At 33.3% G+C, this 26,383-nt stretch overlaps 1 protein-coding gene across 5 annotated transcripts in view; it reads left to right on the plus strand.

Moving 5' to 3' along the window:
• Positions 1 to 26,383, plus strand: part of LpR1 (Lipophorin receptor 1) — a 95,053-nt gene that overhangs the window by 62,185 nt on the left and 6,485 nt on the right. For 3 of the 5 annotated variants that reach the window (XM_070648482.1, XM_070648481.1, XM_070648486.1), the window contains 8 exons: positions 14,840 to 15,066; positions 16,014 to 16,278; positions 16,352 to 16,674; positions 16,963 to 17,195; positions 17,304 to 17,667; positions 17,763 to 17,972; positions 18,303 to 18,501; positions 20,477 to 20,620. In XM_070648482.1, coding sequence (XP_070504583.1) covers positions 14,840 to 15,066; positions 16,014 to 16,278; positions 16,352 to 16,674; positions 16,963 to 17,195; positions 17,304 to 17,667; positions 17,763 to 17,972; positions 18,303 to 18,501; positions 20,477 to 20,620 — 1,965 coding nt within the window. Of the gene's footprint in view, positions 1 to 1,498; positions 1,622 to 14,839; positions 15,067 to 16,013; positions 16,279 to 16,351; positions 16,675 to 16,962; positions 17,196 to 17,303; positions 17,668 to 17,762; positions 17,973 to 18,302; positions 18,502 to 20,476; positions 20,621 to 26,383 lie in introns of all 5 variants that reach the window. The other 2 variants (XM_070648483.1, XM_070648485.1) reach the window with 2 other exon arrangements.

Consider the following 26,383-nt stretch of genomic DNA (forward strand, 5'->3'; position numbering starts at 1 on the left):
TCCATTTTCATTTTCATGAATGTAAAAAACAACACAGAGTCTGAATGTTGTGATGTGAATTATTGTTTGCATGATGAAATATGTTTGAATATATATCACATTTTTGTCTGCATTTTTGCACACAGTGTGAATAACACCTCGTTTTTTTGTGTGAGCTTTTTTTAACAATGAAAAAAAAAGTTCCTCTTCAGTTAAAAGGGGCTCTTATTTATGCTCATATGCATTATATTAAACAAAATTTTTTTTTCATAGCTTCACAGGAAAAATAAAAATACATGACAGAAACATTTTTTGTATGCTCTTTTTTTGCTTTCGTTTTAAATTATTAATCTGCTTCCTGGATTCCTCGTTTTCGTAGTTTGGTGTGTTCATTTGCATTTATTTGACTGCCAAATGCAAGCCAAATGTTCACTCAAATTATTTTTGGAGATTTTTTGTTAAAATTGTCGTTTTTTGAATGCAATTTTGGCAATAGTTTCCTGATCTGACTTTATAATAAAGCAATTACAGTAATTCCGTTCAGAAACTGCTAAATGGGTTATCCAGACAGTTCAAGACCCCGTAAAATACAAAAATTGTTCAATATTCTAAATTTCAAATTAAAGTTTGAGTTATTTTTGGTTACATCGGGGAATTAGGAGTTAAATCAGAATTGCCAAAGAAAAAATCTATCACAGACATTGCCAGCGCTGAAGTCGACTCAAATCAACTCGATTCCATATAAATTGTGAGTCGATTCCGAGCTCTAGGCGTTGCTTTTTTGACAGCAAATTATGGCTTTATCTATGCATTCTTTCATTTACACAGGTCAGTGTCTATGTCTAGGCAATGCTTATGCAACGTAGACATTGGCAAATCTAAGGCAAAAGCTACCTTATGCGGCTTGACACCTTAATATCAACTCTGGGTTCAATATTCGCACTAGTTACTAATATCATCATCTCAACCTAAGTTAAACATTACTTAATTACTTGGCTGGGGTGCACGGGTGCACGCATTTAGAGATCGTCTGTAGACAGCTCTATCTTTCGATAATTTATACCAGTTCGGAGTATTTAGAACTCTAACATCCTTATCAACACACCCAATTCAGGAAATATTGTTGACCATTAACAGTCATTATTATTGTTATCACAAAAATGCGCATAAAAATCAACATTTTCATTATCCTCATACTTTTCATCCATTTATTTCACTTCATTTTCTGTCATTTCCTATTTATATGCTTATGAATGTGTGCATCTATTCGTTCCATGTGCTTGTGTATGTGTATGCATGCCAAATTTATTCCAAACATAAAAAATTTTTATTTGGCTCTATTTTTTGAATTTTAAAATAAATATTATTTTTAGCTCATGCATGCAGGAAACCGAAAGATATAATTCATACTAACAATTTACCGTTTTTTTTTGTATCTTTTTTCGCTACTTTTTCCCATATCTCACATCCTCTAACAAAAATAATACCACGATATAAAAAAAAATTATTATTCATGTAGAGGCAAAAGTGTGCTCATCTGAGGATTTTACATGCAGAAGTAACAATGGCGAATGCATTCCATTAGCATGGATGTGCGATGGAAATAAGGATTGTACAGATGGATCTGATGAGACGTCATGCAGTGAGTATCGACTAAAACTTAAAATCTCTATGCAATTTTCTTTTTTTTTTTATGTTATTTCATCATATAATATAATTCATGGGGGTGAAATCAAGTTTTATAACTATATTTGACAAATGAGAGTCATAAAAACCAGAGAACATTGCATTTTGTGATTGTAAGATATAAATGTATATGAATGCAACTGACAATAATTCAGTACAGTGTGATGTAAATCTTAATTTTTTGTAAACAGTCGTGGTATTAACAAGGGATGGATTTTGCTTGCTTGTGATTGTCAAGTCATCAATTTACAGTCAAGGGGGTCGTTCACTTATTACGTAACGCACTTAGGGTGGTTAACTTCTCTTAAGGCTGGTTAACAGCTCTTTAGGGTGGTTAACAGCTCTTTAGGGTGGTTAACAGCTCTTTAGGGTGGTTAACAGCTCTTTAGGGTGGTTAACCGCTCTTTAGGGTGGTTAACCGCTCTTTAGGGTGGTTAACCGCTCTTTAGGGTGGTTAACCGCTCTTTAGGGTGGTTAACCGCTCTTTAGGGTGGTTAACCGCTCTTTAGGGTGGTTAACCGCTCTTTAGGGTGGTTAACCGCTCTTTAGGGTGGTTAACCGCTCTTTAAGGGGGGTTAACCGCTCTTTAAGGGGGGTTAACCGCTCTTTAAGGGGGGTTAACCGCTCTTTAGGGTGGTTAACAGCTCTTTAGGGTGGTTAACCGTTCTTTTAAGGTAGTTAACCGCGTTTACCGCTCTTAGGTTGGTGGTTAATTAATGAACAGCCCTCAATCGCATCTAATTTCTGTGTGAATATTCAAGTATGAATTGTAAATTTTTATGAGAACGTCTCAGTTTGTTCATCATCAAAGTTAAAGAATTAAAAAACTCAAGCATCAAATTGCTACATAGAGTGTGCTTCAAGTATTAAAAAATATAAAACTTTTTAATCTGTCTTCCATTCTCATTCATTTTATAATGTTTATTTATAGATATATAGTTTTAAGAATCATAATTTAAATGATTTTAAAAAAATTATAATCCTCACATTTTCTCTTCTGTTCACTACCAACAATATTGAATGTGATGAGAGTTATGATCAACTTTAAAATTTATGCCGAGAAAGTTTTACATGTAACCGTAATAATTTGAATATAAATTGAATGAAAAAATATGGAGTTTGATGGTGGATGCCACCTTGTTTTTTTTTCCTTTTGCCGGAAAGCTCTCAAGTGGAAGTGAAAAAAAGTTTTCAATCATTCATAATTTCAAGCATAATGGAAATAAGGGATGATGTAGTAATATTGACGATGAAAGAGGAAGTTCCGTCGTGGAACTTTACATGAGAATGTTTTTTTATTGGAGTTGAACATGATTGAAGGTATTTGTTGTGATTCTGCGGGATTCAAGGGGTTTTGTGGTAAGGAGTGATGGGTAATCTGTTTGGTGAGGCACAGGAGTGTACTTACTTACTTCCATGGCTTGGGTGCACAAGGGTCCTCTGACGCGCGTAGGGAATGTCTAAAGACAGCTCTATCCTTCAAAATCTTCTGTCAGTTCGGGATATTAAGGACTCTAACGTCCTTTTCAACACATCCAATCCAGAATTGTACCGTCTCATTTTTTTGGGAATCCCTTGAACCTGATATAACTTGTGGGGAGGCTTACCACCAAAATATGCCTCGAAAAATGAAAGTTGTCCACAACTGTCTTAAAAATTTAGTTTTGAAAATTTTGAGTAAAAAAACAAATTTTTACTCCTCATAAAAACAACTTCTACAGCTTTTAAAGACTTAAACTTAAAGCTGTTCCTTCAACTTTTCCATTAGTACCTCACTTAATCAGTTTAAAATCCTATCAACCTCAAAAAAATTGAATCCTTTTTTCATAGGAAATTTCTCACTTTTGTACCAAAAAAAAATGCTATCCAAACAACTATTTCATGACAATTCATTTCATCCCTTCCGTTTAAGAACCTTAATGTCAAGAATATTTACATGATGTCAATTTTAATGAAAGAATGGGTCTTTATTTCTCTTTACTTTTCGTCTTATGTACTAAGCTATTGGAAATTACGTCAAATTCAACATTTACTTTTGCATCATTATTGTCGATGTGATAACAAGAAACTTTTTTTCTCCGTTATCTGCTCGTGATTTTGCTTTTTATTATTAATATTTTTATTTAATAAAATGTAGCATAACAATATTCATATTTGCTTTGAGATTTTATTTATATCTTATCAAATATGAGTGGGAATGGAAAAAAGAGAAAATAAATGAAAATGTAAGAAATAATGATAGGGAAAGAGGAGATGGTTTGGGATGTGGAGGAAGAACTGTCAGATTAACTTCAAATGACATCAAGTATGAATGTTTATCCTAAGTTAGATAAAATCTAGATCCTTAGTAGACGTCATAGCATTACATAGAGCTATAATGTCATAGGATAGATGTGCCATGAGAGTTGTGTTGTGGATTTTGAGTCCTACTGGATACATTTGTACGCAACAGTACTAAGTGTAATATTACATAATTTGAATTATCTTTCAACTTGATCTGCTTTTTTAAGATACTGCTACGTCGCTGTATTAACGGTAAGATGAAAAGTTGCCATAATGACACCGTGACGGCTGATTTTGATCTATTTTACTCAAGCAGTCTATCTTAAAGATGCTTGATGAGGCGTCAACGATAAAATGCTGTAACTTAGCTTTATTTAGAAAGAATTACTTCTAAAAGCGTTAAATCGAATAGAAACGATATGAAGTGTTTAGTGTCTTGTGTTGCATTAATATACCCATGGGTAATGCATCGTGCAGTATTGGAAAAACAATCGTTCTTTGGACAAAAAACGAAATAAACCATATTCAAGACAACGCTGTATTACTTTTGATCTTCATTTTTCAATACTTGTAAATGCCTAAATTCAACTCCCAAAATTCCATTATGAATCACTTTTGAATTGATCAGGTCCCAAGCGAGGTTGAATCAAGTTGACCTGATGCCAGATTTTGGATCGATTAACTTATTTCTCCTTTTCGGGAGGATCCAAAATCTGGCATCAGATCAACATGATTCTGGCTTGGGACCTGATCCGATTCTAACCCTGCACCATGCCAGAATATGGTGGACCTGGTACAAGATTTCGGATCAATTAACCAACTTGTGATATCCTTGTATCATTATTTTGCTAATCTTAATCAGGTTCAAGTCTAACACCTTCTTACGCTTGTCTAGGTCCTATTTAAGAACTCTTAACTCCACCGTCCAATATTTCCTTCCTAATAATCTAACAATAAAATCAAAATGATTGTTCCTTATTCCCTTAACTAATCCCAGCATAAAATCTTCAAAGCAGCTTTGAATAAACTTTCTTTTCTTATCTAAAGGAACAAAAGCTTTGTTAAAAGAAATTTATTCGCTTTTATATTCCTTTCGTCTTTCATTTATTTCTCACGAGAAAAGTAAAAACTGCTGTAAATTTCATTTCACATCACCTCAATTCCCACGTTTTTTCTTTCTTCTTTATTCTCTCTAGTTCTTATGCTTTTGCACTTTTTTTCTCCTCTGTAACATTTATTTATTTTTTTGTGCGCTTCTTTCTTTAAAATCCTTCCTTAAGCTCTTCAGCAAATAAATTTTAAAACGACAAAGAGCAAAACGGAAAAAAAGAGAGAAAAATACGATGTGAAGTGTCTTATTATTTCATTCAATTTACACACAAAAGAGTCCTTGAATAAGTTTTATCAGATATTATTGGGATTTCTCGGAACTTGTTGAGATTAAACTTATATTTTATATCATAAATTTTTATTTTTATCAAACTTTTATCCGAATTTGTAAACATCATTAATTTAAATTTAAAATTACAGTTTAAAATCCAGTAAATTCCATTCAAGGAAATGGCAACAGTGAAGAAAAAGGAGAAAACAATTTTTTTTGTCATTTGATCATTAATCTCCATAAAATGGTAAATTTGATGACAATTTCTCTGTGCAAAAATGGCAACAAACACTAAAGCTTCTTATATGATAAAAAATGGCAAATAAAGGAGGAGATTTTAACATTAAGGAAGCGCAAAAAGAAATGAAACTCATAAAATAAGATGTAAAAATGAAAATACTCATATTCATGTGGGTGATCCATGATAATTTTTCACATTCTACTTATTCCCTTCTCATTATGTCTAATATCGCATAACAAATTATAAGTTCATCGTAAATAGGTATATGAGGGATAAAAATAAAAGTATGTGGAATAAAAACACATAATGTGGAATTTTTTTTACACATTTTTATTTTTCGCAATATTCATAACTTTTTTTTGGGGATGAAAGCTATGAGGGTGAGAAGAAAAATTCAGGTGTGGAAATTTCCTGACGTGAAAAATGACGCATTTTTATACGAGTTTCAAATAATGTTTGTGGTTTTGAGGGAAAATGAAATAAAATTCACCAACATATCATCTTTCGGGATATGCGGAAGGTAATTTGATAAGGATGTAACATTGTTTGTCGAAATAACTGTTACCTGGAAGACATACTGCGTAGAAATGGCTGAAAATCCAGGCCCAAGACAGCATAAATTTAGATCTATGCCAGATCCGATGAAATCCAATCTCAGACCAGTGTCGAGCTGATCTGGGGGCGGATTTAAGGGCATTTCTTCCTTCACGATATTTCTGGGCTAGACAGCTGTGATTCTAAAGTAGTGGCGGGCAATCTAAAATTTTAAAAAAATACCAAAAACCGTCTGAAGTCTGCGGTTTTGTTCAAGACCTACCACAAAGGTGAAAGATGCTTTTTAAAGTCATTAAAATATGATAAAGTTGTCTAAGATGCTTTGTCGCTATGCAAACAAGTAATTTTGCATAAATCTTCAATTAAATCGCTAACCCGAGTGGAACAATGCGGCGAATTGCAAAACAATGCGTCAAAAATCGCAATTTTTAATGGAAATTGAGTCAATTCGCTAGTCGTACAGATCAATTCTGATCATGATCCCACAGGAGTCGTCTAAAGTGGCTTATCGCTTCCACTTGCCAATTTTCGATACCAAGTGCAAACTTCTATCGACAGTCCTTTGAGTTCCGTACAGAAAGGCCACTACGGTATCCAAAAGCGGTCTCTTCGCATGGTAGGGTACAGCAACTTAGTCGTACGCTAGCAAACTCAGTGCACTGTTCGGAATGTTAATATAAATTTTTTCATAAATTCCATATAAAGTAAACAAAATTACATTCATTAATTTGTACTTTCTAAAGAAAAATAAAATATGCCAAGGTTGCTACTTTGTCAGTTAATCTAACGAACGAGTCTACCTTAAAAAGTAACTTTTTTTGTGCGAGAGAAAAAAATGTTTTTATTAAAATGTTTTCACCTCGGCAAGAAAAAAAAAATGAAATTAAGGAAGCAAAAATATGAAAATTTCTTTCTCGATGATGTTTCATAATGCATAGACATCATCTAAACACCGTGGAATGTGGAAAAGAAGAAGAAAATAGAGAAAATTTAATTAATTTTTTTTTTTCATCCTCATTCCATGTCTTCGCGTGTGTGCGATGAAAGAACGCCATTTTATCACGAAAATAACTGAAAATTTGATTTGATCCCGACATAAGCCCTCATAAAGATTCTACTGAAAATGCTTCTTTGTACTAAAAATACATGCTTTCATTAGAATATAGCTGCTGTGAATGCAATCACCAACGTGGGTAGACATTTACATATTTTTTTTAGAAAAAAATAATTTGTTGCTCTATATTTTTATCTCTCTGTCTCCATGGTCAGTAAATATTGAGATCATCAAGAAGAAAGTGTGTCAAAGATGCTAATAGAATATTGAGTATGGACGGGGGTTGATGGAGTGTTGTTGCTCAGGGGTGTATTCTAGGGGGGTTGTGGTCAAAACCACTCACTTCAGCGTCTATAAAGGGTGGTGTAGCATCCACATGCCGCTGATATACCTCGTAGTAATCATAACGTTATTTAGCGACAAGATATCCACGGCATGTGGACACTGCACCACCCTTTATGGACACTACACCACCCTTTATGGACACTGCACCACCCTTTATGGACACTACACCACCATTTAAGGGCCAAATTCGTTTCGAGTCAAAAATCCCACAAATTAATTTCAAACACACCCTCGCCCTCCCTTCCCCTCTGGCGTATTGCATGTCATTAAAATCAAACGACCCATATCACAGACTTTGCATTTTCACACGAAAGATTAAAGTCAAAACTCCATCCAAACAACCAGAAAAATAAACTAAATTGGATTATATCTCTCCCAATCATATCTTCAGTTGCCCTTTAAATCCCAAAAGAAATTCTTTTATGCTTCTTCACATGAAAAATGAACGCTAAATCTCCTTATGTCTCCTCGGAAGCCTACGATAACTTATTTCGCAGTAAAGTCTCCTATTGCTACTTACGATGATGTCTACGTCATTCTCATAAGATATCTAATTGTAAAGAAAAAAATTCCTTGTTATTCGGATCCACATTTTACAGAAATTTTGAAAGCATTTTCAGAACAGAATAGGACAAAAAAAAGGAGAGCTTTTGTGTCGAGTATATAAAGACAACGCGTTAAAATGAAATTGAATGAGCGAGAATGTAATGTCGTCACGTTTCAAGTTTATTATGAATTCCTCGGGGGCATAAGCTTTAATATTATATTCGTAGCTAAGGACATTCTCTTATTCTTTTATATCTTCTTTTTTTTTTCATCTTCCTTTTAAGCATTCATTGTCGTATCTAACGTGTATATAAATATGTAAGAGATAGTAAAGCTAAAATTATTTGCGAATTGAGACATGTTTGTACTTGAGCTTTATTATATCCTGTTTCATTGTAAAAAAAAGCAGGCTCACAGCAATTTTAAATGCTCAATAGCATTAGTACGTCTTCTTTTGTGCTTAACTCGTTTCCGTTGTTGTTCTTTTTTCTGTTCTTTTCTCTCCTCTTTTTTCGAATAGCAATAAGCATTTTATATTAGGTAGACTTACAAAGAAAGTGTTTCGGGTTTCTGTGAAAATAGAAAAATCAAGATTGTTACTGAGCTGTTTTTGGTATTTGAATCTCATATTAGATCTTGTTATTTGAAATCTTAAAAGCTTATGATAACGAGAAGCTTTTGAGCTTTTTGCATCGGATAGAATGTGAAATTTTTAGCGCATTTGCTTTGACAAAAGGGATTTTTGCTGCTATTTTTATCATATGTCTCTAGAAACTACTCATATTTGCTTACCCGATCGACACAAGTTGGTCATGTGTGGTTGCAACATGGGTATCACATAGTTGTCATGAGTGGCTGCCACATAGTTGTCATGGGTGGCTACAACATGAGTGTCATGGATAGATGCCACATGAGTGTCATGGGTGGTTGTCATATGAGTGTCATGTGTGGCTGCAACATGGGTGTCATGGGAGGCTGCCACATGAGTGTCATATGTGACTGCCACATGGGTATCAAGGGTAGCTGCTACATTGGGTGTCATGGGTGGCTACCACATGGGTGTCATAAGTGGCTGTCACATGACAGCAAGTGACAAGTGCCGATTTTCTTATTAACTCCCATAAAAATTGCCACTAAAATGCCATGTGGTCGTTACCTGATTTCCATGCAAATCTTGAATCGATCGGGTTACATCCTTGCTTTGGGTGCTTACGACTTGAATGTCGAACATAAAGAATGTCTAAAACCTACACGACTATGTTAAACTTTCTCTTATTTCAGTCAAAATGCCAAATATATTTATAGTCTTTATTCATACTCTCTGCTAATGTCGTCTGGGAATTTTCTACAGATTTGGTTAGTCAGTAAGTGAAATTACATGTCATTGCTCATCCTTAGTGGGTGTATTGTAACTTTTATAGTCGTCTTTATGATTTCTATAATGTATAAATAGAAAAAAATTCCTTTTTGCATACAAATCTGCAATTTGTGAGAACCAAATTATTCAAAAATGTCTTCAATCCACATAAAAATATCTTCAAAATTGTTCTTAATTTGTTCCATCATGAAAATATATATAAAATTGCTATGCAAGCAAAAATATACAAATTTTATTACACCAACTCAATAAAATTTCATCGTTTTTTTTATTTTCTTCACAGTACATTGAATCAATTTCACATTAAAATTGCTTAAATGTGCAAAAATGGCAAAAGTCTTCGTGCAATTGAATTGTGTGACGAAAAAATAAACTTTTTTTTTCTACCTCTTAACTCTTCGATATTATGTTACTCATGTGCTTCTATTCGCTTAAATAAAAATTGAGTAAAAAAATTTTGTTTCTACCCTACTGCTATTTTGCATCATCATATCATTATTGCTATTATTATCATTGTGCTATGTGCATGTAGAATATTGAACATTCCTTCGTCAACAAAAAAAATATATTTTTTTTTTCATGGGAATAAATAGAATAAAATATAAAATAAATGTTTTTCGGCTTCCATGCGTGGTTATTGCTGTTCATTTGCAGAATAAATTCTGGAGAATAAACATTTAGTAGAATAAACGAGTTTTAGACAGTGTTGAATTATGGATAGGTCAAGAACATACAGTTTAATATGCGACAAGATTACCTAATGAATAGAATATTGATGGAATACCCTAGCAGGCAAAGAGCGTGCTTTCGAGAGCAGAATAAACAGAGAGCAACGCTCACGAGCATGCTCATCTAGTATATTTTAAGTGAACAAGCTCTAGAAAGCGTACGCTTTGTTTATTAGGGATATAATTCTGAATTATACCAATTGAAGGTTGAATATTAAGAGCAATTCATAGTCTGGTTTTCCAGATAGCAGATTATTCGATTTTGTGCAGAATGGCTGCGAAGACAAGCATTTCAAATTACTGAATTTAGCTACACAATCTCTTCGCGTTTAGTGACCGGATCGAGCGGAATCCTAACGATCAATGTTCGCTAATTGACCGTGGAGCTAATGATAACTTTGCGGTTACTTACTTACTTCCTTACTTACTTACTTACTTACTAACTAACTTACTGGAACCATGCTCCGATTTGGAGCCTAGATTATTACAAAAGATCCTTCATCTGACTCTGTTACTGGCCACATCACAAAGCTTGTACAGATTTTGCGGTTACTGGCAATTGCTTACGACGAAACGATCATGATCACACTATATCTAGCTCATTTCTCGAACCATCCATTTAATTCAAATTCCTGTCGCTGTCAATCATTTAAAATAACATCTTATGCTAGAGTTATAAAACATTTCAATGCATCTTATTAATTTTAAGAATAGAAATGCAATTCTATAAACAACATCCATCATATTTCACTATAACACATCATGTCGTGATAATCGTGGAAGTCTACAGCATCCAACAATCAATCTTACTTTTTCTCACAGGAGATAGAAATGAAGTTCAATACGTGTATGTGTACATGATGACATGTTAAAGGCAATATGCTACACAAGCTTGAATATTATGAAGAAATTTTCCTTTATGTTCACGACATGTTATTGCACATAGTAAGCATTATTGAAAAAAAAATTATGCATAAGCAACATAAATGCCATTTTTTTGTTGTTGTGAGCTGTAAAGTACATTAAAATTTCATTAAAAATTCTTTTGACATGTAAAAAATTTTTTGTAAATTGTTTGCATAAAATTTGATTTGCAAATCGTCAAGACATGAACTGTAACATAATAAGTAAATTTTATGATACAACAACAATAATGAATTTTTGAGGTTATGTCTTGTAGACATGCTGTCTGTAACATGTGGTTTTTGTCATGTGTTTATTGAAAACTTCTATGTTGTATCGAATATTTTTCTAAATCTAATAATGAATGTGCTGAAAACAAGAGAAACAATTCGATAATGCTTTTAGGGTAATAAAAAAATATCCACAAAAAGTTCACAATAAAATGCGTTGAATGGAATGATGAGAAAACTTTTTATTGCTGAATCATCTCAAACATTTTTATTCTGTGTTTTCTAAATTCTTTAAAGTTTTATATTTAATATAAATTTCTCAAGCTCTTTTGAGAAAAAACTTTACAACTTTAATTTAGATAATTTTTCTAATCAAAGTTGGTATCTGGTTATATGATTGAATCAGGGCAAATTGGAGTTAGATTTGAATGGAAAATGACACTTGATATAGATAACTCTGGAATTGATTTATCCGTGATTATTACTAAATAAAGCCTTAGCTGCACAATGCGGTGAGTTTCATTTTTCACTGTGAAAATGAGTTGAAATCAGATGCAATGGTGACTTTAGGGCAACTTTGCGATGCACTTGCGAATACACTGTGATGTTCGAGAAGTTTTTTTAATCTAATTCTTGGTAGTTTTGATATCTGATGCATCTGCGTTTTGTAAAATAGCACAAGTCGGTTAATCGATTCAAAATCCAACACCAGGTCTGCGTGACTCTGACATGATGCCGGATGTAAATCAAATTCAGCACCAAGTCAGAGTTACGTCGGCCTGAGAACGGATTATTGATCGATTAACCTATTTGTGCTTTTCGAGATCCTTAACAGACAAAGAGACTGCATTTAGGTACTGTAGTGGTCTTTCTATACCACGAAACGTTTGCCTGCTAGGGTATGTCCTAAAAAGGATGTTGCCTTAACATACAAAGAGGATGCTCGTAACCATTAAAAGATTCAAAATGAGCATGTTCACTAAAGTGAGTATACTTTGAGTATGATCTTTGTCTGTTAGGATTGAAATCAATTCTCGTTTGTAAATTAGATCAGGATGTAGAATTATCAAAAGTATCAACATCAACAACACTGCTTTTCTTTCATATTTCTATTGGCAATCTATTGGTCTTACAAAATAGCATTGAAAATTAGGAACTTATAACAAAAAAAGCATCAATAATTTATTCAATGGTTGCCATTGGTTTTTGAGGATTATAAAACTTTGAACTTGAAGAGTTGAATAAGAGATGTAAAGAATTGTAAACTTTAAACATTGCATGTGCAACAGATTCAATATGTATAAAATAAAAGCATAAGAAATTATGCAAACTTTGTCTTTCATATCAGTTACAGAAAGAAGGTTAAGCTGAATGGATGCTTAAAGTTTTCAATGATCATTATGCAAAGTAGCTATATTGCTAAGTTTATTTTTTTATTATAAATTCCAATGTAACCAAGCTTAAAAAACAAGGATTTAAGAGTTGTTCCGCGAAATTGTAAAATAAGCTTTAAAGGGAATTGCTCTTTAATAACCAAATGGATTATCAATTTACGGTCGATGCTGTAAAATATGCTAAAATAAATAAATCCCTTCCGAGAAGGGACAAAAGCTTTTAACATATGAGACGTAGAAAAGTTTTTTAATAATAAAATAATAAAAAATGAACGCAATTTAGTAATCATCAAAAATCCCACTCACATACACAGGTTTTATTGCTATTAGAAATGGCATTTAATGTACATAACAATTTTCATAATTGTCTGATCATAATAGGAAAATTTTAAATATAGCATGTTACGTGATAAGACTGTAACATGAAGAATTAATAATCAAAATTTTCCATAAAGAATGAGGAATTTAGTGAATTAACAAAAATAAACAACAATTTTTCAATGAGCTCCGTAATGAAACCATCATTAATGACGATAATGATGATGATATTAATGTAAATTATATTCAAAATTATGCAAATGACTCGATGAAAATTGATGAAAAAATTTTTTCGTTCCTTCAGTCGCGCATAATGAAATCAAAGTTAAAGAGAACAAAAACAAAATTCCATCTGTTCGTGAGGAGAAAGTTACTTCTAAATAGAAAAAAATATTAGAATAATTAACGAGCAGACAATAAAGAAAACAGTGAAAATCGGATCGAATGATGCAGACTGTCAAAATAGAAATAAAACTTTTTTGTTCTACTTTTGGCATCGGAAATAAGATTCTCTGGTGGAAAAAGAATCCAAAAAGAATGGAAATAAACAAACCCGAACAGCACAAGTTGGGTAATTGATCTGAAATTCGGAATCAGGCTGCTGTGACTCTGGCATCCGAATACTGCTTAATTCTGGCATCATGCCGTTGTGTCTCTAGCATGGTGCCGGATTTAAGCAGAATTGTGACTCTAGCATTCGGATACTGCTTAAATCCGGCACCATGCTAGAGTCACGCTGGCTTAGGCTGGATTAATAAACAGAACCCAGCACAGAGCTCGAAGTCGGCTCAGATTTTGTATGGAAAAGTCGACTTGAGTTCATATGTTTGTGGTCTGATCAACATATAAGAGTCACGTTTGTCAGGATTTAAACAGAATCTAAGTCGACAGCTCGAGAAAAGTCGACCTGAGTCGAATTTACTTCATATAAAATTCGAGTAGACCTCGAACTCTGATCCTGCAACATGCCATAGCCAGCCTACTATTAAGCCTTATTTTGGATCAACTAACCGACTTTTACTGCTCGGAAAGCTCAATCCATATAAAAAAAGTTGAATAGACTTTTTTCACAACACACGCAAACAGAATGACTTTGCAACAAATCAACTTTTATTTCAAAGGGAAATTTCTTTTTATTTTCTCCGCGCTTTTATTTGAATTTGTTGTTTACTTTTTTTTAGGTTAGGAAATTTGAGATGATTTTTTTTATGGCATCTGAGGTTATTTTTATTTGGCTTTAGAATTTGGATATTTTTGGTGCACAATTGTTTTTATTTTAAGATGTTCTTGGAAGTTATTTGATTAAATGAGAGACAATGAGGATTTTTATGGGTGAAATTTTGTTATGAGATGAAAAGGCTGATTCAATGTCAATGAGGGAGTAACAGACAGTAAGCATGCTCATGAGTATGGTCACAAAAATGAGTATGCTCAATTATAGTGATTGAATCATCTCATATAGAAGATTATGTCTATTGCACTGTCTGTTAAGGGATATTTTGAGCTTTGACATATTTCAGACCTCGATGTTGACTTGATTAAGCAAATATTGTGCTTCCTGACTATTCTGTGCACCAGCCAAGTTCATAAGACAGCCAAAAAATTATTCAAGTTAAAATTAGGGCAAAAATTCAGACAAGCTCATGTAAAATCATGCCAAACTGTCAAAACCTCTTATTTTCGACAATAATCAGTTAATCACTGCCAAAATCTTCAGCAAATCAATATTTTCACCCCCAAATAAAAGCGCCCATCCCTAAAATTAAATCACATTATCAACTGATTTACTCAAAATAAACATTTTTTTATAATTTTCAGATGATACCTGTCGTTCTGACGAATTTACCTGTAATAATGGTAGATGTATTCAAAATAGATGGGTTTGCGATCGTGATGATGATTGTGGTGATGGTAGCGATGAGGCAAAATGTACACCAAAAATGTGTGATCCGATTAAACAATTTCAATGTTCGGAAAAGTATTGCATTACATCAAAATGGCGTTGCGATGGTGAAATGGATTGTCCTGATGGATCTGATGAAAAGGTAAGAAAATCTAAAATTTATTTTTTTTTTGTCTTTATCCTTCAATTTGCTGTCTGTTAAATGTTGCAAATGACAAGACAGCAAAGTGCTTTTGGGTATTATTTTGGATTCTTTTTCTTTAAAGTTATTTGGACATAAAAGATTTTTTTTTTAAATAAAAAGGTCAATGAGTTGCCATATTTTTACATTTATTCCCATCAGAAGCAGTAAAAGCTTCTTATTGCAATTCTGAAATTAAAGATTATTTTCAATTTGAATTCTTGTTCAAAGAAAATTAATAAAAAAGTTCAGAACAGCAAAAAGGGAACATGAGAATAAACTTTATCATAACCCAAAATTCAATTAACATTCAATGACTTGAGGCATTAACAATGAAAAGTTTTTTTTGATATAAATAATAAATTTTCTTTTCTCACACACCCCTTTCAAGCTGAACAAAAACAATAATTTTCATGGTCTGGCTAGTTTTCACCCTAATATTGTTCTTTGTTCTTTGGGGACGACTGCTCAAAAATGATTCGATGCAGACTAATCTTGACCATTTAATATCTTAGACAATTTTTGTGGAAAATATCCCGAGCTGCACAGTCCCTAACAGTCAATGAGACCACTTTTAGGTACCGTAGTGGTCTTTATATGCCGAACATTCTCTTTGACTGAATTTTCTGCTGTAAAAAAGGGTCAAAATCATCCGTCGAGGTGCCCTCAAGGCAACCATGCAGTTTGCCATTTATACGGCGACTGACCAGATCCTTAGCGAGCACATAGTGCTGCTCGGCATAAATAATACCCAAAAAATAAGAAAATTCCAAACTAATCCGAATCTATGCTATAAAATATTCAAATGTACATGCAAAACTTTATCATCATCCATAATTCTCCCATTCCAAAAAAACTCATCATCTTATACCTCATACCACCACCTTATAAATCTCCTCTATTTAAAGAACTGCTCGGTTATCATAAGACGTGAATCCTCATGTGTACAAGCCGAATATCAATGTAAGGATGGAATTACATGCATACATCGTTCATGGGTGTGTGATGGCGAGCAAGACTGTCCTGGTGGTGACGATGAGAAGCCACCAGTTTGCCAAAATGTCACATGTCGTGCTGATCAATTTCAATGTGCTGATAAGACATGCATTCATGGACGATTCCATTGCTCCGGAAAAGCAGAGTGTAAGGATGGAAGTGACGAATTAAATTGCCGTAAGGACGAAATAAATTTTTTCAATCGATAATTTTTCAATTTATCATTTTCTCAATTTTAAATCCCCAACAGCAATTCCAGACAGAACATGTGACCGCAAGACAGAATTCGATTGTGGTGATGGTATGTGTATACCGTTGTCAAAAGTTTGTGATAAGATACAAGATTGTCCAAATATGGAAGATGAACCGATTGATAAATGTGGACGTGATGAATGTAAAGCGAATAATGGCGGATGTTCACATATATGTGTTGATACACAGGCTGGATTTTATTGTGAATGCCGGAAGGGATATAAATTGTTAAGTGACAATCGTACGTGTGAGGATATTAATGAATGTGAAATACCTGGTTCGTGCTCTCAATTATGTTCTAATGAACGTGGTGGATTTAAAGTAAGTAGTATTAATATTTTATAGTCGTGCATTTTGTGTAAGGACAAATGTGATGTAATTTAGTTAGAAGCTGACAAATTGATGGGTTTTGGTACTGAATCGTAGACAGTTTTATTGAATTTCCTGAATAATATGATTCATTAGTCATGTACTAAAATTCCCTATAAAAATAGTTCGGGCAATAATCTCAAATTTAGCACTCCTTAATACAATACATCTCAATTAGTCCTTTTTTCTGAGAATCAAATTGACCCAATAATATATCATTACCATTTCTCATATATTTAGTGTGAATGTGCGACAGGATATTTAAAGGATCCACGTGATCACACAAAATGTAAGGCAACTGAAGGACATGCATCACTACTCTTCGCACGTCGTCATGATATTAGAAAAATCTCACTTGACCATCGTGAAATGACATCAATTGTTAATGAAACACGATCGGCCACAGCTTTAGACTACGTTTTTCGTACTGGTATGATTTTCTGGAGCGATGTAACCGAACAGCGTGTCTACAAGTAAGTTACTGACTTGAAAAATGCTATAAAATTTAATTTGAGCTTGCTTCAAACCACACAATTTAATTTTCAATCTAACAATCTCAAACTTGTTATCTTGTCCATTAGAGCGCCAATTGACGAAGGTACGGAACAAATTGTGGTACTACAGGACAAGACAGTGACATCAGATGGACTTGCGGTAGATTGGATTTACAATCACATTTATTTCACTGACACAAAACGCTATACAATTGAGATAATGAATTTTGATGGTAATATGGGAAAAGTACTGATAAAAGACAATTTGGAAATACCACGAGCAATTGCATTAAATCCATTGGATGGCTGGATGTTTTGGAGTGATTGGGGATCAAATCCAAGAATTGAACGTGCTGGCATGGATGGTACACATCGACAAACGATTGTTAGCTATGATGTTAAATGGCCGAATGGATTGACACTCGATATCGTGCAAAAACGAATTTACTGGGTAAAATTAATTGCTGATACTAAATTAATCTATTCAATATTACATGGAATCTTAACTTTTTTTTTGTACATTACATAAAATACACATATACACAGGTCGATGCTAAATTAAATGTAATTTCATCATGTAATTACGATGGTACGGGACGTAATTTAGTGCTTCATTCAACCGATACCCTCAGACATCCATTTTCAATTACAACATTTGAAGATTATGTGTATTGGACCGATTGGGATAAGGAGGCTGTATTTCGTGCAAATAAATTCAATGGAAAAGATGTAGAACCTGTCACAGCATTACATATGGTAAGAACATGCATAAATGATTGTATACACTAGCGCTGATTTGCAGTAACAGGTGTTCAGTTTCCAAGGCTGTTTGAGTGTGATTATAGGTATATTTAGGATTGGATATGAATGATTCTTAAAGCTGAACTTTGATATTTTTGACTAAAATTCAGAATTTTGAAGATTACTGATTTCTGCAAAAATGCGCTACAGATACTCAAACTACATTCCTAAACTCAATTTTGGAAGTAGAATAACATATGTTAATTGAATTTTCTCTTTCTCATTCGAAATCTGTTCCATGTCTCAACCCACAAAATCTTATACAATTCAATAATCATGCATCAGCTACAACATCCGATGACAATTCATGTGTATCATCCCTATCGACAACCAGATGGCGAGAATCATTGTCAAGCAGTGAATGGACACTGCTCTCATTTATGTTTACCAGCACCCCATATAAACGATAAGAGTCCGAGAATATCATGTGCATGTCCGACAGGATTAAAACTCATGGACGATGGACTGATGTGTGTTGAAGATGGTAAGTGCCACTTGCCATTTTTTTGTGGTTTTTGCCCTTCAATTCTTTTTTTTTTATTTCGATTCCCTTTCCCTCTCATTCGAACTTTTTTTTGCCTCTTTTACTGATGAATGTGATTCAATTGGATGTGAAAATTGAAAAATAGACCATTTTTTTCATCATCGTTTATTGATTCACATTTATCAGAGATTTTGGGGGAAAGAACTTTTATTTTTTTTATGGCCATCACAGAAGGAGAGAAGAAAAAAAACTTTTTCAATTAATTTTTTTTTTCTCACAGAAGAAGAGAAGAAAAAAAACTTTTTCAATTAATTTTTTTTTTTTCTCCTACTATTTTTTTACTGCTTGATGTACAGTAGGGGTTCCGACATGATGTGATGTGTGTGTAGATTTCTAGGAAAAAACATTTATAATATGAGGGATATTGTCTGGGATGAAAATGTCAATCAATTGAATTTTATTGATGGTATTTCTGAGAATGGAATTTAATTTGAAAATTTAATGGGAATTTTGGTTAATTTATTGGTTGTAATGGTATTGACTTAGCATATGTTAGAGTTATCATGGGCTGGGGATGGGTTTTTGATTAATGAATGGGTTTGGGGTATTGTTGTGGATACTATAAATTATATTGAGGACAGGAAGTCTCTACATGTTCTTAATGAAGCTTGTAGAGCTTTCAGGATGGGGTTAATTCAATGGTGGGCAACCTGTGTGCCACCATACACACCACAGATTATATTGAGGACATGAACGACTCCACAAACTCTTAATGAAGCTTGTGGAGCTTACACCCATGGTGGGCAACCTTTGTACAGCGGCACATTAGTGTGGGTATGCCGTATGTAATTTCTGGAGTCCACAAACTCACAATGACAGCAGCTTGTGGAGTCTTTCAGTCCACAAACTCACAATAAATTAGCTTTCTGTCAAATTGATGGACTCTACAAAGGGTTAAGTCAATAGTGGACAACCTATGTGCCATGACACACAATTATGCTGTCTAAAATCATTAGAAATGCCATAAAACATATATCGTGTGCATCTTCGATCAAGGCTTTCTATCAAAGTGAGCCGCAAAATAACAGATTGCCCATCACTGAGTTTAATTCACAAAAAAGTCCCCTCAAAGCTAAAGATTAATCTAACAATTTAAACTTCATTAAGAAACTCAATAAATTTTCACACACAAAAGCTTTTATGGAACCTCTACTTGATACCGAAAAAAGCAATATTTCTCTCAATTCTTCTTCATCTACAATTTCCACATAACTTGTATTATGGTATTCAAGGGAACATTTTCTACTTGTTCATCCGTGATAATCCTTTTTTTTTGGGAGATTTATAAAATGAGAGATTATCGATTTATATCATAATGGCTAAATTGCAATTAAATCCCCTGGATACCAATTTTTATTTATAAAACAATAAATGAACAGCCAGCCATACAACATATTCCATTTATTTTTCTGTTAATCTAATAAAATATATTTTTTAATTTAATTTTTATATATTTTTATTTTTTTTATTTATTTCTCGATTCCATCGCCAATTGTTATGATTTTGTATTCCCCATCTACACAATAACTTTTTTCAACACTACATGGATGTGCTTTATACATACTTTATTTCTGAAACTGCAATATCTGCGAAAAATACAAAAAAATCATCATAATAAATTTATTTACACAACCAACTTGTTTATCGATTGGAATCCTGTGAATATTGGATGAATCTGTGATTATTTTATGAAATTTGCAATATTTAAATTGGATTTTTTCTTTTATTATTTTGTAATCTCTGCTGGGAATGCTGAAAATGTTGTAAATTATTAACAATTTTTTCATACAATTCTGAACATCCGCTCATGCTTATTACAAAAATTATTTTGAAAAAAATCATCCAAAACATGCTGAATTCTACGAAATAATATGAAAAATCATCAAAAATTCATGAACATCCTTCAAATTATTAGAAACACAAACAACTACAAAACCCGTGGAAGCTGAAACTTCAAGCACAAATCATCAAGAAACAACAGAAGTAAAAAGTATGCATCCGATACATCATCACTCATCAAATATTTATGATAGTGATAAAGATATTTTTAGATCGCACAGTGAGTAATATCTAGGCTCGACAAGCTTTATTATTTTATTTTAATTTTTTTTTGAAGTTTTATTTTCCACAAAAAACACCTTTTTGCCTCCCTCATTGCTTGCACGAGACATTAATTACAATAACAATGATAATGGTAAAAGGCAAAAAAAAAAAACATTATTTTGAGTGAATGAGAAGTGAATTTATTACACTTTCGTGATTGTTCTGCACTCGACAACCTAACAAATTCATTGTAAAAAAAATTTTTGCGTCTTGAGAGCTTTCTTTTCTTCGACTTAGCTTTTTCTGTCTGTTTAAAAGTGTGGAATTGGTATGTGAATGATACTTGAAGGTTCTTCATTTGTGGATGAAAGGAAAACATCTTCAAAAGTTTTTGTTTTTTTTTTATGAAAATGTTCTTGGAACAATAAAGTTATGGGAAATTTTTTTTTGGGTCAATTTAGGGTTACTTACTTTTAGGATTTGTTTGAGATATTTCAAGATTTTTGGTACAATTAGGTTGCAATCAGTCAAGGATATGAATTTGATGCTTTATGGCAAGATCGACCACAGCTTGCCTTGACCCGAACAAGGCAAAATAACTTAGAGTACATGAACTTCTGGGAATGTTCATAAATTACCCTAACCCCGTAACAGATCCCCTAACACCATAACATACCCCTTAACCCCATAGCAGACCACCTAACCCCATAACAGACCCCCTAACAGATAATGCTCTCGAAAGATTGCTTACCTTAAATAAACGTTGCTCTCAGCTTACTATATTCTTGAAAGTACGTTCTATGTTTGCTAGGGCTCCCCATCATAACGCTTTGTAACAAAATCACGTGCCAAAATTTGTACTCGGTAACAAAATTGCAAATCCTGCATTTTTAAAGCCTCCCTCGCCTTACCGTAACGTCTTGTAATAAAATCACGAGTTAAAATTTGCATTCTGTTCAGAGTTCGTGAAGATCGAAAAAATCTTTGATTCTCACAAAATCTTTTTTTTTTTGGGATTTCAGAAAATCATGATTTTTTCGATCTTCACGAACTCTGATTCTGTTACAAAATTACAAACTCGAATGCCCCCCTCCCGCTTCTTTAGCCCTGAGTAACAATATCATGAACCAAAATTTGTACTTCCTGCTCCTATCTAAGCGTTATTGCAAACCCTTCCCGCCCTAACCTAAGCATTACGAAATTTCCGAACATTCCATCACATATTGTCAATTACCAAACACTATAGAGACATAATAATGTCCTTACAGCACTAAATCTAAGATTTAAAGCATTTTATCTCTAAGTTAAAATCATACATTTTTGCAAAGTACACAACAACATGTTTCCATAGCTGTTCAACCCATCAAATGAAATTTAATAGCGTTTCAAAATTAAAAGCATACCCTCATACTTTAAAATCATGCATCCATTCAACAGCAGCATCACAATGAGTTGAAAGAAAAATTATTTATAAACTTCATGTATCAACACATGCTGTAAATTTTCCTCTACAGAACTTTTATATGAAATATCTTAAAAAATTCAAATTTTAATTTATTAAAAAGCTTTTTTTTCACATTCTTAATGTCAATTTTCCAAATGAATTCTCATTTTTTGTACTGTATGGATGTGTTGAATCTAGAAACACAAACAATTTACAAGGCACAAAAAAAAAGGATCTTTTGATGTCTTTTATATTGAATTTCTAAATATAGATGAGATCTTTGCCCTTGTACTCGACACATATTTTTCCCTTTCCCTTTATACACATTAAAAGTCATCACATTCTATCATATTAATGGATTCTGATGATGATGACGTTTGTTGATGAAGAGATTCTACGTGATTTTTTAACGTATGTTTATATAAGACGATAAGTTGAATAGGACTAAAGGAAGTAAAGCAAACAAAAAATCAGAAATAATGCTGAAGTGAGTGGAAATGGAAGTTAATTTAATTATAAATATTACCTTGCCTTTTATTTTTCTCGTATTTTAAATCCTATTTAGAGATGTTTTGTCAGGAGGAAGGTACCCAGGGGGGCCATAGGGGGCATAGGACCCCCTCCGAGAATTGAAAAATTGTTTATTTAATGTGTTTTTTTATTTTATTTTAAATTTACTTAGAATAGAATAGAATATAATGTAGGGTTTGCTTATAGCAACGGCACTGCGATCGATGATCTGTTGTACCATCCCAAATTCTCTACAAAATGCCTATGTCCTTGATAAAGCCAACAATGTCCAAATAGCGTTGTTTTGTTGTATGTCCTCAAACAACCTCAAAGTCCGCTACTTACTTACTTACTTACTGGAACCATGCTCCGACTTGGAGCCTAGGTTGCTACAAAATGCTTTCCATCTGACTCTGTTGCTGGCTGTATCACAAAGCTTGTACAAATTCTCAGTTTTGACATCTAACTGGCATTCCTTCATTACCGTTCGTTGCTCTTGGAGCACCTGGACGCCTTTTCCCTTGTAGATTCCAACCAAGGGCAGTATAGCAAGCTTGTGTCTCTCCCCAAGCTTCAACACTATTCCATTTTCAAAGTGTGAAGCCTATCCTATTTGTCAGGATTTAATTGGGAAGATAAAGCAAACTTTTTCAGAATCTGAAGGTTTTTAAAAGCAGAATAGTTGAGAATTCACTGTAAATAGCTGAGAAATTCATTAGACAAATTGATTCAAAACAGCTTTTGAATCTGTGCATTCCCAAAAATGCTTCAGATACTGACAATAAACTTCAACAAGACACAAATTTTATCAACATCATGCATATGCATCATACCAAAATATCTTTTGTGAATAACATATCCCCAAAAGTTATTTATCTCTGTTGCTTTTTTTTTTGTAACAAGCTTGTATTTTGTGAAATGATATACGTAAACTTATTTATTTAGCAACAAGAAACAATCTAAATAACATGAGAGATGCTCCATAATTGAACAGACAGAAAAAAAATGAATTGAGGAATGAGAAAGAATAAATTAAATTTTGGCTTGATTAATTTTTTTTGCTTGTTGTGAGTGTGTGTGAGTGTGTTTGTGCTGCTTATAATTAATAACATTTATTTTTCTACGCTATATAAAATTGAACAAAAAATCAGGAAAAGGACGACAATTAATTTTGCATGATAAACTTGAAGACAAAAATGATCAACGATTGAGTCGGGAATATTTAAAAAAGTCAGGTATTTGTGATAATTTAAAAGCTAAATTGGATGCTGGCTCATCAAAAGGTGCTGGTTCACCTAAGGATCACAATTACAAATTACTTCCAAATAATGCCTCAGACACTTATTATTGGTCTTCGGTACTTGTTGAACATTCTGACAACTACCGTAAGAAAGAATATTTTGAGGATATTTCAAGTGCTGATAAAACTTTTTCACATACAAATGTAAAAGTATTAGAATTATTGTGTAAACAAGGTAAAGATCGTCATCTCCAATTTGTATGTGTATTTACGTTCCTATTTGTACGAACTAACAAGGCACCAGAAATCTGATTTTTAAATTATTTATGTCAAAATCTCCCTTGAGATCAGTAGCAGTAAAGTAGGTTTTGTGTCAATCAACATTTTGTTTTTGTTTTCGAAATTTAAGTATTTTCTTTTGCGGATTGGGTACAGAATTATTTTTGGGTCACCAACAGCGTCACAGCTGTATTCATTTCTTTCTTGTTTTCGGTTTTGTTAGTGGGCGATGAATTTCAATTTCGGAAGATTCTTGGAGCTGAAAATTAAATCTTTAAGTTTCTTGAAGATTGAATGTTGAGGGATTTTGGCTCGATAGTGATGAAGTTTGAGTTGATCTGCTTCTGCCAGGATTTCTGGGAATCTTAAAAAAATCTTTTGAAATCCAGAGCTGTGCCAGAGCGATTCGTGGTTATAGTACTTAATAAGCATATTTCTGAGCTATGTCAACTGGTAAATATGCTTAAATCCAACTTAAATCACAATCAAATGCTTAATTGCAGCTCAAAATCAAGTCCTGGTGGATAACTAGGCTGAGGTGACTCTGGCATGTTGCCGGATCTAAACAGAACCCGTAACCAAGTCAGAGTCACGACGTACTATAGCAAAAATCATCCATAGTCCACTAACCGATTTGTATTACTCGGGATAATACCTAGTTCCTAGGGAAATGCCATTAATCAACCGTAGACCTGGCCTCAGGCCTATTTCAGTGATGGCAACCTATTTTGTGTCACGGCACATTGGTTGCCCACCGCTGGTCTATTTGTTAACTATTCCAAGCTGTTCACTTGTGTAGACTTCAATATTATAAATTGTTAAATTTTAGGGTAAATGAATCATTTCTTAAATCCATTACAGCCATAAAAAGTAATAAATGTCTCAATTGTCTGAAAATATTGAAAATCTCAATACACAATAGAAAATATAAATGATTTCAAAATGCATATTTAAAAGCGGAAAATGTATGCAAATCGAATAGCAGGCATGAATTGAAATCGAGGCACATTTTTCACCTTTCATGAAACGTGACGACTATCAAGTCTTAATGGATTTTAATACTTTTTCTCAAGCAGAACAACAACAAAAAAATATTAATGCAAAATTCATGAATTTCCATTAAAAATTTGTATTACGCGCTCTCTAAACTGTAAAATGGTTTCATAACGGTGGAGAAAGGAACAAAAAGGAGATGACAAATCTGATAAATTAAAGCTCACAATCACCTGCTCGTATCAGCCTGTACTCTTATTTCACGTTCAATTTAACTGTAAAGAATGCTCATAAAAATGAAAAGCAAAAAAAAGAAATGCTGGAAGTAATTCTAATTTAATGATAGAATTACAATTCATGTCCCATCAATTTATTAAATGTCATAAATTTTTGAAGCAAAATCTGCCATCGCAATAACTTACAATATAATTTTTTTTATATTTCCATATAGACGTAATAACTTTTAAAGCCTTACTCATTGTTCTACTCGTTGAGAACATTTTTCTTCATTAAGACTTTTTTAAATTTTCTTTTCTTTTTTTTCGCGCCGCTTAGAAGAAATTTTTGTCATGGTTGAGGTAGTTTTTATTATTTTACTGCGGTTCCTAAAGTTAAAAATTCTGTAAAAAAACGGATATTTTCATTCATTGTAAGACTTCCAAGAATTTATTTAATGAGTTTCTGTTGAAAAAGCTTAAAAATATGCTTTTTATTGTTCGTGTTAATTAACCTGAAAACGATTTCTGAAAAAGGAAGGAAATGAAGGAATTATGTGAATAAGTAGCTTTGAGGAGGAATTCAAAGATGCGCGTAAAATTGAAATTATTGCGAAATGTAACAGAGTTGGTGCTTTGGGAGGATTTTCTGCTCGATTCCTTGGAGTTTTCACTTTTTATCAGAAAGTTTGGAGAAATTCAATCAAAATTGGGGGCAAAACTCACAGTTTAACGTTCAAATACGCAAAACTAGAGTTCGACCATGCCTGCATTTCCAGCGTTTTAGATGCGCAAGCCTGTAGATATCGGTTGTAACTTATAGTTTGTCCAAGGCTGCAAACCCTACCATTTTGGATAAATCCTACTAAAAACAGATGTCTCGATGCATCCAGGATATCCATGGCGACGAGGATGTACCCTAGCAGCTATGCTGTACCGCTAAGGCTATAATTATCAAATCCTGAAGATTCAAATTGACAAATTCAGGAGACCTCCTTGTTTACTTCCTTGGCAAAGGAGGATTACCCGTGAGGACTAATAAATTCATTCATTCAAAAGCGCACGGAGCCCCATTACCGCTTTTAAAATTCGTCGGAA

The sequence above is a fragment of the Chironomus tepperi genome, unplaced genomic scaffold, assembly GCF_022539635.2.
Source record: "Chironomus tepperi strain 1889 unplaced genomic scaffold, CSIRO-AGI_Ctep_v1 contig_401, whole genome shotgun sequence".
NCBI classification, from domain to species: domain Eukaryota; kingdom Metazoa; phylum Arthropoda; class Insecta; order Diptera; family Chironomidae; genus Chironomus; species Chironomus tepperi.